A 14,452-nucleotide genomic window follows, 5' to 3' on the forward strand; every position below is an offset into this window, starting at 1 on the left:
TCCCACTCTTAGTACTGAAAATAATTCAGAAAGCGATGGGCCCCAAACCCAACCTGCTCATGTAGCCATGTTTGTAGGTGTTTCATCTCTATCTAGACAGTCTACTCTGAGGTAAAAGGTATACAGGAGGAGGTGGGGGGTTTCCAGGGTCTGGTGCAACAGCTTTTTTCCTAAATCCCAAAATTGACTAACATTTTCCTTGGCTTTTCAAGGAGAAAAAGTTTAGCCTCCACCATGATCAAAGCCTACAGCTCCATTGAATTTAATTGGCTATAATCACTCCTCCAGTTGGAATTTATTACTGGTACTGACATGGCTTAATTCAAGTAAGACTGAGCTTTTTAGCCAGCACCTCCTTGAAGCTGCTATAATGCATCCAGCCATGAGTTTGCATAACCTTTGAAGCTGCTGTAATGCATCCAGCCATGAGTTTGCATAACCTTTGAAGCTGCTGTAATGCATCTAGCCATGAGTTTGCATAACCTTTGAGGCTGCTGTAATGCATCCAGCCATGAGTTTGCATAACCTTTGGAGCTGTAATGCATTCAGCCATGAGTTTGTAATGCATCCAGCCATGAATTTGTAACGCATCCAGCCATGAGTTTGCATGCTCTTTTTGAAGCTGCTGTAATGCATCCAGCCATGAGTTTGTAATCCATCCAGCCATGAATTTGTAATGCATCTAGCCATGAATTTGTAATGTATCCAGCCATGAGTTTGTAATGCATCTAGCCATGAATTTGTAATGCATCCAGCCATGAATTTGTAATGTATCCAGCCATGAATTTGTAATGCATCCAGCCATGAATTTGTAATGCATCCAGCCATGAATGCATCCAGCCATGAATTTGTAATGTATCCAGCCATGAGCTTGCATACTCTTTTAGTGGGCCGGAACTATCTACAGTTGCAATCCAATGATTCTGTGGTCCTTATGATGCTTCATAGTGAAGAACAGGCTGCCATCAGTGGGCAGTCCAAGAGTGCTCATCCATTACCAATGGGCAGTCATAGAATGCTCATCCATTACCAATGGGCAGTCAAAGAGTGGTCATCCATTATCTCCTTGATTGATGAGGTAAGGAGGCTGTGATGCAGGATGAGGTCCACATGCTCAGACGTTATGCAAAGGCAGCAATGCCTCTTTTTTTCTGGTCAAGCTGGGGAAAAGGATATAACCATCCAAAATGCTCAGCATAATCATGAAAATTTCAGGTCATGTAATAAGCTGCAGGCCACGAGTTTGATTGGAACATGACGATCTGAGAAATCAAGGACACATTATGAAAATTTCAGGTCGTGTAATAAGCTGCAGGCCACGAGTTTGATTGGAACATGACAATCTGAGAAATCAAGGACACATCATGAAAATTTCAGGTCATGTAATAAGCTGCAGGCCACGAATTTGATTGGAACATGACAATCTGAGAAATCAAGGACACATCATGAAAATTTCAGGTCATGTAATAAGCTGCAGGCATCGAATTTGATTGGAACATGACGATCTGAGAAATCAAGGACACATCATGAAAATTTCAGGTCGTGTAATAAGCTGCAAGCCACGAGTTTGATTGGAACATGATGATTTGAGATAAAGAAGATGGAGCTGGCTTTCTGAAGTTACTATCTGCATCATCTAGCTTCAAAGCAGCAACAAAAATTGAATCTGGTTCATCAGATGGTGGCAGCCCACACCTTCATCCGACCAGTTTAAAATTAGCACAGCCTCACCAAGAAAAAGTCATTTGCTGAATTTTTTCTTACCCAGGTAATGTTGTCATGGTGACCATCGATTGTGTTATTCAGATATTAGGAGTGTGTTTTATAGGGAATGATCCCTCTTCCCTTGAGTTTGACCATGCTAGAGGTTGGATGCTCAGTATTGACTCTTCCTATTACCTCCCCTTACATTAATGTAATCTAGCGATTGTATTAGGAAAAGCAAATTTTTTTAAAAATTTCTTTTGCTCAGAGAACATTTACTTGGACATGACTAAGGCTAGGAAGACTATCTTTCCATCAGTTGTATGGAATATAAAGATGGGAAATATGAATTTTGTATCTTTCGTAACTGCTGGATTCAAAAGGTACTGGAACATTTTCACAAAGTTAATGTGGTCAGTGTATGTCTTCTGTAACAAACATAATCTTCTTTCAAAAATTGCTATGGGTGAGTAGTGAAACAACCATCAGTTTAGAAACTTATTTTTAGCTCTACTGGTTATAGACAACAGGAACTTAACAGGATGGTCTCAATCCATCGCTCACTGTCCAATGTCCATCATTTGGTTTGCACAAGCTTGTTATTGCTACTCACACTAAGCTACTGGGAGGATTACCATAAAACTTTGCACATACATTTATCCCATGGTCTAGTTGGTCCTACACACACATTATCCCATGGTCTAGTTGGTCCTAGATGACAATGGTGCTGCTCACACATCCAATATGGCTGCCACAGTGGATGTCTTGAAATTCTTGTTATTGCTGCTCCTCCATAATAGAGGTCATGTCAACATAAGGTTTTGTCAGAATGACTTCTAATGCTGTTTATTTAGTCCTAAATGAAAATGGCTGATTTGGGGTCCATATGACTGCCGCTATGGCCATCTTGAAAATATTGTTATTGTTACCCTTCATACATGAATGGGTTTTTTCACAGAAAGACTCATTTTGATGTCTAGTTGGTCCTAAAAATGAATAGTGACAAATCCAATATAGCCACTACAGAAGCCAGGATTCCCATGATACCAGGAAATCTGGGAAAAAGTCGGGAGAAATGATAAATTTTCTCCCGACTGTGAAAAGTCCTTGAATTTTGCAAATACTGATGCAAGTCAGGAAAAATCTGGGAATTTTCCACCACCACTTGATGCCCGAAACAATCACATAATTGAGTTGCGAGTTAAATGTATCGAGTTCTAACCAGAACATTCGGAGGGTGCAGTATGGATCATTTGGGTTCTTGCAATATATGCTGAGTCAATCCAAATGCTCAGTCAATTAGATTCATCTGGTAGACTTTTATTTTCAAAGTCGGCTCGATATCCATGTCTTTCCTTACATGGAAGGTATGAAAACCAGTCTAGCATCACATGAGGCCAACATGGTGGTGGCAAAGGGTAGCCGCTTATCGGATAGCCTAGCAAACTTTAAACGTTGTTAGATCGAGTGATATATGCATGAAATCAATATGAAAATTACTTTTTTCTCAGACATTGTGAGTATTAAAATCGTTATGTCTTTAATCTGCTGAAAGTCAAGATAAAACTATGACGTTGATCAAATGTGACCTGGTACTTTCGATTTGCATTGCTAGTCACATGAGTACACAATCTAACAACCCACATTTTCAGATCTTGTAGAGGAAAAATAAAAAAATATTAACTGAAAGTCATATACTGGTTGTAATAAAAATACAAATTTGTATATTCTGAGAACAACTTATGGAGTTTTGTTGTATTACGTGACTACCACGTTGACATGTGCTTTCTGCTTGATAAATCAGACTGGCGTGATTGCTGGCTTTTTACAAAAGTATCTGACTTTCATTTAATATAATTTAATTTCTGTATAATAACATTAGAAAGGAATTTTTGTTGATATCACGTGACTATTGGATTTCCGATATCATCGCTTGAGATTTGTGAAATTATGTGACTAGTATTGCAAATGGCAAGTACCAGGTGAGGTTTCATCTATGCTGTAGTTTCATCTAGTCTGTCAGAGGATTAAAAACATTGATTACAATAAGGGCCATTTTTGAGAAAATAAATCATTTTCTATCGATTTCATGCAGGTATGAATAAATATAACGTAAGTTTAAATTTTATAGGTCCACTGGTAAGCGACTACCTTATGTCACTTCTGCACGGTGGCGGCAAATTCCAAATTTTTGATATGCAGTTGCAATGACTCCACACCAACCTAAATATCCAAATATGAAAAATGGGGTGTAAATATTCGGATGAAACTCGGATAGAAAACGTACTGCTATTCGTTTTAACCCATTACATCATAGAGCATAGTGACAAAGTGCAGAATGCTATAAATAGAACACCTGTTACCAAGTTGACAACATATGCATAGGCCTGCCTGTAAACTGTTAAGCAATGTAGTGTATGTTATGTTTAACAACAATTTTAACCATTTTACATTTTTGGTACACATCTATTATATGTGGAAAAATTTAAGAGTAAAGTCCGATTGTTATAGCTGTGTAATTATTTTTCACAGAAGAATTTTTATGTGCTTTAAAATCTTGAGAGAACTTGTTCACCGTCATGTCAGTGAGGCTGCGTGACCAACCATAGCTGCCATTTCCCATACTCGAAATTTACAAGTTTTTCGTCTGCGTCTATATCACTAAGTCATCTGAATTTGATAATTTATAAAAACTAATTGCTGCCAACATCAATATCAGAGCCTTTACCTAAGTTATTGAATCTTTCATAGTTGTGATTCTAATCGTGAAAACTTCGTAATTAGTGAATGAAATCCGCGACCGCCATTTTGGAGAGTGGAGATTACGACCCAGTTACTTTAAATAGCAGATATCGACCAGTGCATAAACAGTGACCATGTGATCAGACCTAATTGTCATTCGCAGAAATGAATGTAGTATCTAATAGGGGGGTTTTCCCCGAAGGTGGCGCTGCAAAAACCAGCTCAAAATGGCTGATGTTTACAGCAGGCGTCAAAAGGCGCTTCCATGCGAATGGATTAGAGGCATCAAAAGGCGCTTCCATGCGAATGGAATAGAGGTGTCCAAAGACGTTTGCATGAGGTAAAGGGTTAAGCCAAATTTGTAGGCCAAATTGTTGAATCTCAAGAGCTGAAATGAGAAATTGTCATCCCTTGTATTAGAAAACGATACGAGCCCCAATATCAGGTTTGGGGACTGGTTTAACGAATTACAAGAAAAGTTGATTTTACAAAAAATTCAGTCCTTGTTTATACAACAGTGTATAATTTTGAAGGTCTTTTGTCAAAATTTAAATCAACCATTTTGAAAAGAATTTAAATGGTGGATTTGTAACCAGATCGTCTTAAGGCGATTAGGTTGTTTGAAAAATCTTGTTTGGGATTTTATTGGCACAGATAAATTCAGGGTTAAACTCTTTTTGTTACAAGACAAGATTCTAATTATTTGCGTTTATTTTTTTTTTATACTGTAACAGGAACTGTTACTTTCTGCGAGATGCATATGTATATATTGCTATAGAATTCTTTAGAATAAAATTTTTGAAAGGAAACAAAACATAATTTATGTTCATTATGTTGTTCCCACATAGCAACATAATGCATGTCAGCTAAATAAAGTTCAAATTTTTATTCTGTACACTGAAATGACTTTACATGTCAATTTGTAGGAATATAATCGAACTTGTTTTTTGTGATACATTTGGTGGTTTTGTTCATGATCATCTTTTCTGACTTAGATGTTTTGGAGAGTCTTGAAAGGGAAACATCTATAGATTTAGAAAATGCATGTTTTATAACCTGAAATGTTCTTTAATTTCATTCGGTAATGTGAACTTTGAAAAATTTAATTTCATCCTGGAAAAAGCCTGGTAATGACCTTGAAATATGTCTTAGAAAAATGGGGGAACCATGAGAAGCTATCTTGAAAATCTTCTTACAACAACAACTTCTGAACAGAAATTATTTTGATATGGGGATTTCACCAGAAGCCTTTTTATGATATACTGTTGGTCTTAAATGACCATGGTGTTGATCTGAGATCCTATATGGCAGCCATCTTGAAAGTATTTTTATTGCTACTCCAACTGGATGATTGTCATATCAGCATGAGGTTTTCAGTAAGAGACTTTTATGTCTTCATGGTCCTAAATGAAAACGGTGCTGATCCAGGTTGTAATATACCTCTGCTGATGAGCTTGAAAATATGTTATCTCTAATTGAATGGGTGGGTATATCAGCCTGAGGTTCTTACTGTTTATGTTTTTTTACCTTAAATTAAAATAGTGCAGACATACAATATGCAGGCATCTTACAAATCTCTTTCTTTGCTACTCATCTTAAAGGCATTGTCATTTTGACATATCAGTTTTCATCAGAAATGTTTTTTGGTGTGTTATTGGTCCTAAATGAAAATAACTAACCCTCATTATTGCCACCGTGGTGCTTATCTTGAAAACTTAATATTGATGTATGTACTCCTGATTGGATGGCTAAATCAGCATGGGGTATTCACCTGTAGATTTCTTTTGATACCTAGTTGGTCATAAAAATGATGCTGCCATGACAATGAATATCTTGTCACTACTTCTCATTAACAGATGACATGATGTTTTGACCAAAAGACTTAAAATGATTTCTACTTTGTCCTCAGTAAAAATGACATCCAGTATGTCCACTACAGCAGCTAATTTGAAAATCTTGTTATCACTAATGAATATCAGAGATGGTTTCAGTTCTCAGCAATTAAAAGGAAGAAAAGGTCTTTTCCTAAATTAGTGGAAATTCTTTTGCCCAGTAGAGCTTGTGTCCCTTGAATGGATTCTTGTTTTTATTGTAATAGTAGTAAAATATTGATGCTGTATTTTCATTACAAGTAATAGTGTAACCTTTGCTTGTCCTTGTATAAATCTCTGAGTGTCAATTCACTACAGACTTTGGAACTCACTTTGTGTTAATAAACTATGTCTTTGAAACAAAGCTTTTCATTCACAAAATGAGGGCCGCCAAGTGACCGAGTGGTCTAAAGCACTCTCCATCACGGATCACTGCCATCTCACCTCTGTCTGTGTGGGTTTGAGTCTCAGGCTCGGTCAGTGTGGATATGTGAGAAAGCTTGCCAATAGCTTCTTGTGGGTTGGTGTTTCTTTCCAGGGTTTTCCCGGGTTCTTCCTCCACCATTAATACTGGCCACCATGTATAGCCTATCTTGTGCGGAAAAATGACGTTAAACCCTATAACAACAACAACATTCACAAAATGCTGTTTATGTTTGGTCACCTTGCAATCATTGATCACATTCGGGAATGAGTAGGCTAATGTAAGGTAGTTTAATTCTGTTACTTACATAACAATATTTATAACAGTGATTGATTGGTCAGCTGAAATTAGTTGACCTGACACACTATCTCATAAGCAGATAGGATTTGAATGCCTTTAACATATTTTTGTCCCATCTCCTTGTTTGATTTAATACAAAAGACAAAATTTGCATGATAATACAAAGCACATCTGCTTATATCTGAGTGTAACAGTGCAAGTTCATCTGCAGGTTGAAGATTAAAACACAGGATTTAATTAGGTTCTCATAGAAACACTCACATAGCTGTGATAGTAGATTGACATTGTTCATGTTTGAATATAAGACAGCATATCAGATTTACAATAATTACACTGAAAAGGAATTAAAACAGAACTAAAACAAAGCAGGTTTGGAAATTATATGGGTGCAAGTTATCAAAGGAGCGGTTTATACACAGTTCACTTAAAATCTGAAGTAGAAAGGACATGGCTGACACTGATCTTCTGCCACATAGATCAGGTATCCACAGTTCATTTCAAAGCTGAAGTCAAATGGACAGTTATTGTTATACAGTTGTATTTCTTGGTTGATGGCATTGGCTGTCTGTTATTCACAAGCAAGGTGGCCACTTTCGTTACCAAAACTCATATTTTGTGTGATTTCATTCTAGGTCCCGATACATGCTGGAATTCAAAACAACAGAGCTAAATGGAGTCTTCCTTTACGTAGCTGATGACAGACACACCGACTTCATTTCTCTTTCGCTGATTGATGGCAAAGTGCGGTTTGCATTTAACCCTGGTACTGGTGCTGGCATTATCACAAGCCCTAAAACTTACAATGATGGCCAATGGCATACAGTAAGTCAAAAATACAGTCAAATTCAACATAAAATTGAGATGTTGGGAATCTTCCTAAAGTTAGTCAGTAATTACTATATATTTGATATATATATTGTAGAAAAAATCTTATGGAAATAAAGAACAAATCTTTCATCATCACATGAATAATTTAATAATTTAACACTGCACTGTGCTTGCTTGAAACAGTCTTGGAATTGCAACTAGAAAACCATTTTTTATTGTTGACTTTTAGCATTTTGATTATGCTAAAGAGACTTTACTAATATTTGCTTCATCAAATGTGTTACTTGATCACATTACATTAGGATACCTTTCTCCCTTTCTGCCTGCAAGATGGTTACTGTTGTACATAGATGTTCCAGTTTTTACTTTCACCATCATTGAATCCACTGAATCTTATACTTAACCTTAATTGTCCTTTTTTAAGTAGCTTTGTAACTCAAAATGCTGATTATGGTGCATACAGCATTTTGTTGAATTCCAGTGAATTTATTCAAAATTTTTGCAATTACCATTTCATTAGTTATTGTTACTTGTGATTTTGTTCACGTACATGATTTTTCTCCATTTTAAAGCGGAATTCCGCTTTTCTCCAGTTTTTACAAAATGGTCTGTCTGGTTCCATTCCACAATGACCCGTGTAAATTATTCATTCCATATATTAGCACACGACTCTTGTAAAGAGTATTCTGATTAGTCAAAGGTTTAAATTCATCCAGTGAATCTTTATGTAATGGAAACTGATGGCAATGGAAAGAAGAAGCATGCTTGCAAAACATGGCGTCCTGAGTTGTTGAGAGAGACCATGACATGAAAAGTTTAAAGGTTTGAAAAATATATGGAAATGGGATGGCTGGAGCGAAAAGTTGATGGAAATTTAGTTGGTCAGTTTATAAGAAAACTGAACACTAGAGAGGACTGGCATTTTGTGACCTCTGCAAGAAAGATATGAATTACGGTAATCATAGTTGGAAGAGTTTAGAACAGCACCTACAAAAGAAGCTGCATTTGGAAAAATCGAAGCTCAGAAGGTATCTGAAAAAAGTGCAATTAATTACTATAAGAAGAAAGATTTCTTGCATGAGAGAACAGATGTAGCCCTCTGTCAGAATATGCACACTGCATGTTGCCAATACAAGCACCAGTTTGAAAGGAAAAAGGCTGTCATTGAGAAGGAAAAGAAACAATTGCACATTGAGCCAAAAGTCAGAGTTGACAAAAAAGGAAGGTTAAAGAAATCTTTGTCAAAGCCGCAAAAAGAGCTTGACTGACATATCAACAGGTTGTGTCCATTGAAGAAAAAAACAAGTGAATGTATGGGATTTATTTGTGTATAGTTGATGTATGTGGGTGTTTCTTTTACAGATTTGTTATGAAAAGAGAGAAGTATAATATATTTGCAAAAATTGACGAATTATTGTGACTTAATTACGATGTGAACACTGACATGTACATGAAATAACTTCAGCATCAATAGTATTGGAGAACAAATTTATGTGACAATAAATATTGTGAAATTATTGAAGTCAAGTTGAACATTTTTGGTAAGTTTATTATTTTCAAATGATTATTTTTGTTTATTTTATGATCATAATTTGCACCAAGAGCAGTTTTTTATGTGTAAAATGCATTTTTGGCTGGGGGCCCTCAGCCCTATGGACCCCCAAGACCCCTGTTGAAGGAGGACCCCCATACTCCCATAAAAAAATTTCAGCTTTTATTATGGAAGACCAAAATCATGTCTGTGTTCAGTAACATTCATTTCCCAGGAAAAATTGTAAAGTACTGTACTCATTACACATTACACTTCTAAGTCGTATGGATAGCACAATTCTTTTCAAGATGCTGTCTCTACCCCACCATGCTTATGCAGAAACAGTGCTAGAACTTGCTGTGTCAGTGAATACAGTAAAATCATTGATTAGTTTTATGGGTGTGTCTGTGAATACAGTAAAATCATTGATTAGTTTTATGGGTGTGTGTGTGAATACAGTAAATGTCTGTGAATACAATAAAATCATTGATTAGTTTTATGGGTGTGTCTGTGAATGCAGTAAAATCATTGATTAGTTTTATGGGTGTGTCTGTGAATACAGTAAAATCATTGATTAGTTTTATGGGTGTGTCTGTGAATACAGTAAAATCATTGATTAGTTTTATGGATGTGTCTGTGAATACAGTAACATCATTGATTAGTTTTATGGGCGTGTCTGTGAATACAGTAAAATCATTGATTAGTTTTATGGATGTGTCTGTGAATACAGTAAATGTCTATGAATACAGCAAAATCATTGATTAGTTTTATGGGAGTGTCTGTTAATAAAGTAAAATCATTGATTAGTTTTATGGGTGTGTCTGTTAATACAGTAAAATCACTGATTAGTTTTATTTGTGTGTCTGTGAATACAGTAAAATCATTGAATAGCTTTATGGGTGATGTCGAGATGCTCTCTACTACATGTCATTGCCTATGCAGAAGCAAACTGAATCTGTGAATATAATGGTCCCCCTCATGAATGGCCCCCATGACCAGCGGCCACCTGCTTTTTACAGCCAGAATCCCTTGGCATCAATGAGTTTGTGTTCAAAAGTATCCCTCAAGGAAGGTCACACCTCTTACATGGCCAGCATATTAGTTCAAAAATGTAAAATTTGCCCCTCACAGGCGGCCACATTTTATTTTAATGTGTCCACAACCAATATTGAATTCATATGGTATGGTAAGTAATCTGATTATCTGTTTCCTTGTGTCAGGTTTTCATTAGTAAAAGAAGTGTTTTTTTGGCTAAAGTACATGTACTACTAAGGTTTATATCATATCATTAATGCTAACATTTACAGGAATTAAGTTGCAGTACTGAACAATTACCAACATTCCTAAATCATTACAAAACTTTAACATGTCATCACATAAACATAGAAGAAAGAGTAAAAGTTATTTGACTTGATGACAGTGGGGAGAGTTCAAGAGTTCTTGCCAAAAAAGTTTATATTGGGAAGAGTCAAATATACAACCTCTTAACAGATAAGGAGAATATTCTGTGGCAGTGGGGAAATGGAGTAAACAGAAAGAGAATTATTTTAAATACCAAGCAATGTATTTATCAAGATTAAAATGATGTTTTTGAATGGTTTTACCATGTGCATGTCAATAATACCTACTTGCATTTCACACTCTTTAGAATAAGACCTATTAAGTTCTTAAGACAAGAATAACCTTTTAATAATTAGTGCTACTTTTAAATGAAGATTTTAAATGCTTTGAAATATTTTGTAGATTTCTACATACACATACTGGTCACAAATATAATCCCCCTCTGGAAAGGCCACCTGTCTTACATGGTCACTTTCCTGGTGGCCATATAAGAATATCACAAGAATATGCTGTGAATACAGTAGATATTGATTAGTCTCAGGGGTGTTGTCATGATAGTAACATGTACTTTTCCAAGACGTTGATAAAGTACACAGACAATCTTTAATGTTATGTCTAGAATATTGTGTAGACTTCCTCCCTACTTAACTTTGTGCCTCTGATGATTTGTTTTCATCTAGCTAAGAATGTGCCTAACAGTCATTGCTGTTTTTCTATGCACTGCATCCCTTTTGGTTCTTCGTGTCTGTTAGGCATCAAATTGGGTGGATGAGAAAGCAAGAGGCATATGTTTTACCTTTTAGTTTTGAGTGCAGTGTTCTATCTCTGCATGACCTTGTTAGTGGACATACAAGAGAAGGGACAACTGTTGCTAGAAAATTTGCAATGGTTCTCAACAGGAGCAGTTTTTTATCATTTCTTCTGACCAAGTGAATGATAGGCAGTCATATGCCCATATTTTTGCAGGCAGGCAGTGAGGGAGAGAGGGAAACAAAATTTCTCCTTCTCCAGACCTTCCCATCAGTCATCAATGATTTACCATCACCCATGCCCTCTGGCCACCCACTCAAGGTGCAAGACTCCACTCTTTTCATCAGATTTGGACCTACCATTTTCAGAAAATTATAGATGATCTAACCATATTAGATGATTTCAGATTTTGTTATCTGATTCCCTCCACGTTTGTCATCCTACTGCTATGAAGAAACTGCCAAGTGATCTTATGAAGACGAGTGTTTCTAATCAAGAAAATTGAGTATTTTTTGCTTATAACGGGCCTCACTAAGAGGAAACATCCTGGATCAACAATCACCTTGATTTGGTGATACCCAAACATGTCACAGCAACCTCGACTCCACTCAGGCAGTTGAGAGATTGCTGCTACTTCATCCATGTTAAGATACTCCTCCTTCCCACCTGGGGGGCCCCGAGTGGCCGAGTGGTCTAAAGCGTTCGCCGTTACGGATCACTGCCATCTCACCTCTGTCTGCGCCGGTTCGAGTCTCAGATTCAGCCAATGTGGATATGTGAGAAAGCATGCCAGTAGCTTCTCGTGGGTCGGTGGTTCTTTCCGGGGTTTTCCCGGTTTCTTCCTCCACCATTAATACTGGCCGCCATATATGGCCTATCGTGTGCTGAAAAAATGGCGTTAAACCCCACAACAACAACAACAACAACCTTCCCACCTGGCTCATTGCATGATGTCATAAAGAAAAAATGGAGTTTAGATCCTCAGTCTTGGAGTGTCACATTAATGGCTTCACACCACTCTCAACACCCATTCCCAGACAGCAAACGTTTTCAAGACAAGAAGTTAGCCTCTATTACAATCAGGGGATACTGTTCATGACCAGAGACACATTCCAACGTACATGAATGAGACGATGTTGGACCAGCAAGTTAATCTCCAACTTGGGGTCCAATTTTGACATATGCAGACCATGCTTTCTAGCATTATTCCCAAGTACATTTGTAAATTTCTTCTGATATGTTACCCATGACACATGGAGAGTATCGAGAGTAAAGAATGTTCCAACTACAGGTGTGCAAGACATAGGCCTACAAGTACTGGCCACTTGGCTACTCTGAATTCTCACAGGATCAATTACACTAATTGAAGATTTCAGGTGATGAAATACAAGCAACTTACCAGAATCTGACTTTGAAAGTAATTTCTCAGTTTGGGTCATAACAGAGACAGCTAACTGACATATCCAGTCTGACTTCTGTAGTTTTCATTTGCATAACATGGCCTGACAAAAAAGAGAACTGAATCTTGTTGGGTTAATGCTAGCTGCACTGACAGTGACAAGTCCATATGCATGAAAGTACAACCTTAGCCCCAAGACATGAATTTGCCTCTTTCACTGGATAAGCCTATGAAACTTCGATGCCAGTAAAGTGCAGAATCCCACGAGAATCTTCCATGCATCAGTCATTCAAGGTGGAAAGAGTACTGAACAAAATCTGCTGCCTCCATTTTGGAAGTGGAGAATTTGACCCAGTTATTTAAATAGCAGATTACAACTAGATGTTAAATAACAACTATGTGATTTGATGCTATTGCCACTTAATTCAGTGCCAGTAGTATCAAAAAGGGTTTTTCCCCTGAAACTGGTGCTCCAAAAACCACCTGTTTACAATAGGCATCCAAATGCACTTCCATGCAGATGTTGCAAAAGCATCCAAACACACTTGCATGCAAATGGGTTGAGGCATTCAAACCCACTTGCCTGCAAATTGGGTAGAGGCATCCAAACACACTTGCATGCAAATTGGGTAGAGGCATCCGAACACACTTGCATGCAAATTGGGTAGAGGCATCCAAACACACTTGCATGCTAATTGGGTAGAGGCATCCAAACACACTTTCATGCAAATGGGTAGAGGAATCTAAAGATTTTGCTCAATTTAAAACTGGTACTTAGGGGGTAATGGCAACCACCTAATAGGTAGAAATTGTAGTTAAACTGATATAGTTGCTTCCCGTTATATATATAATGTGTTGACAGAATGATAATATATTGTCTTTCTATAAGGGCTGGATTTGGAAGTAGCAAATGTTATCATAATGCAATGTGAGCAGGTAAATATTATTGGAGAAGCATAATTTACTAAAAGAAATTTGCTTTCTTGAACTGGACATAAAAATGCAGGGATCAAAGACTCAATTTGTTTGCAATACAACCCACTTGGAAGAAAATTCATTAAACAAATATATGGTAGGAAGTAATAATATGAAATTTTTTGTGATATTATAGGTGGAGTTTGCCAGAAACCAAAAAGAGGGACCATTGGTTATAGATGGAAAGGACATTGGTGTGGGCATATCCAAGGGACAAGCAAGATCTCTCAATGTCAGACCACCTTACTACTTCGGTGGTGTCCCCAGTGACTTGCCAAAGAAAGGAAAAGAAAATCTTGATGTAAGTTTTCTTTTGTATTCTCACACTCACTCTCTTACACTAATCCCAGCATGCATTTTGTATCCTGATGCTTATGAAGTCATATAGATGTAACCCTACATGGCTCAAATGGAGAGTATACTTTATCCTTTGGAATACCACTTGAATTATAGCTGAAATGGCAGTGGGTGTCATTAGCAATGCATACATTAGAAGAAGGCCTGGGATGCCTTGCTGTATGACAGATTTTAGGTTATCCTACAGCAGAGTGGTCTAAGACATCAACAGCCTTTACAGATCACTGACA

General features: G+C 37.1%; 1 protein-coding gene across 1 annotated transcript in view; it reads left to right on the forward strand.

Moving 5' to 3' along the window:
* Window positions 1-14,452, forward strand: part of LOC149806331 (laminin subunit alpha-like) — a 246,986-nt gene that overhangs the window by 213,516 nt on the left and 19,018 nt on the right. The window contains exons 69-70 of the mRNA XM_089951669.1: window positions 7,674-7,863; window positions 14,002-14,166. Of these exons, the coding sequence (XP_089807795.1) occupies window positions 7,674-7,863; window positions 14,002-14,166 (355 nt within the window). The remainder of the gene's footprint in view (window positions 1-7,673; window positions 7,864-14,001; window positions 14,167-14,452) is intronic.

The sequence above is a fragment of the Sinohyriopsis cumingii genome, chromosome 1 (assembly GCF_028554795.1).
Source record: "Sinohyriopsis cumingii isolate HCF-2022 chromosome 1, ASM2855479v2, whole genome shotgun sequence".
NCBI lineage: Eukaryota > Metazoa > Mollusca > Bivalvia > Unionida > Unionidae > Sinohyriopsis > Sinohyriopsis cumingii.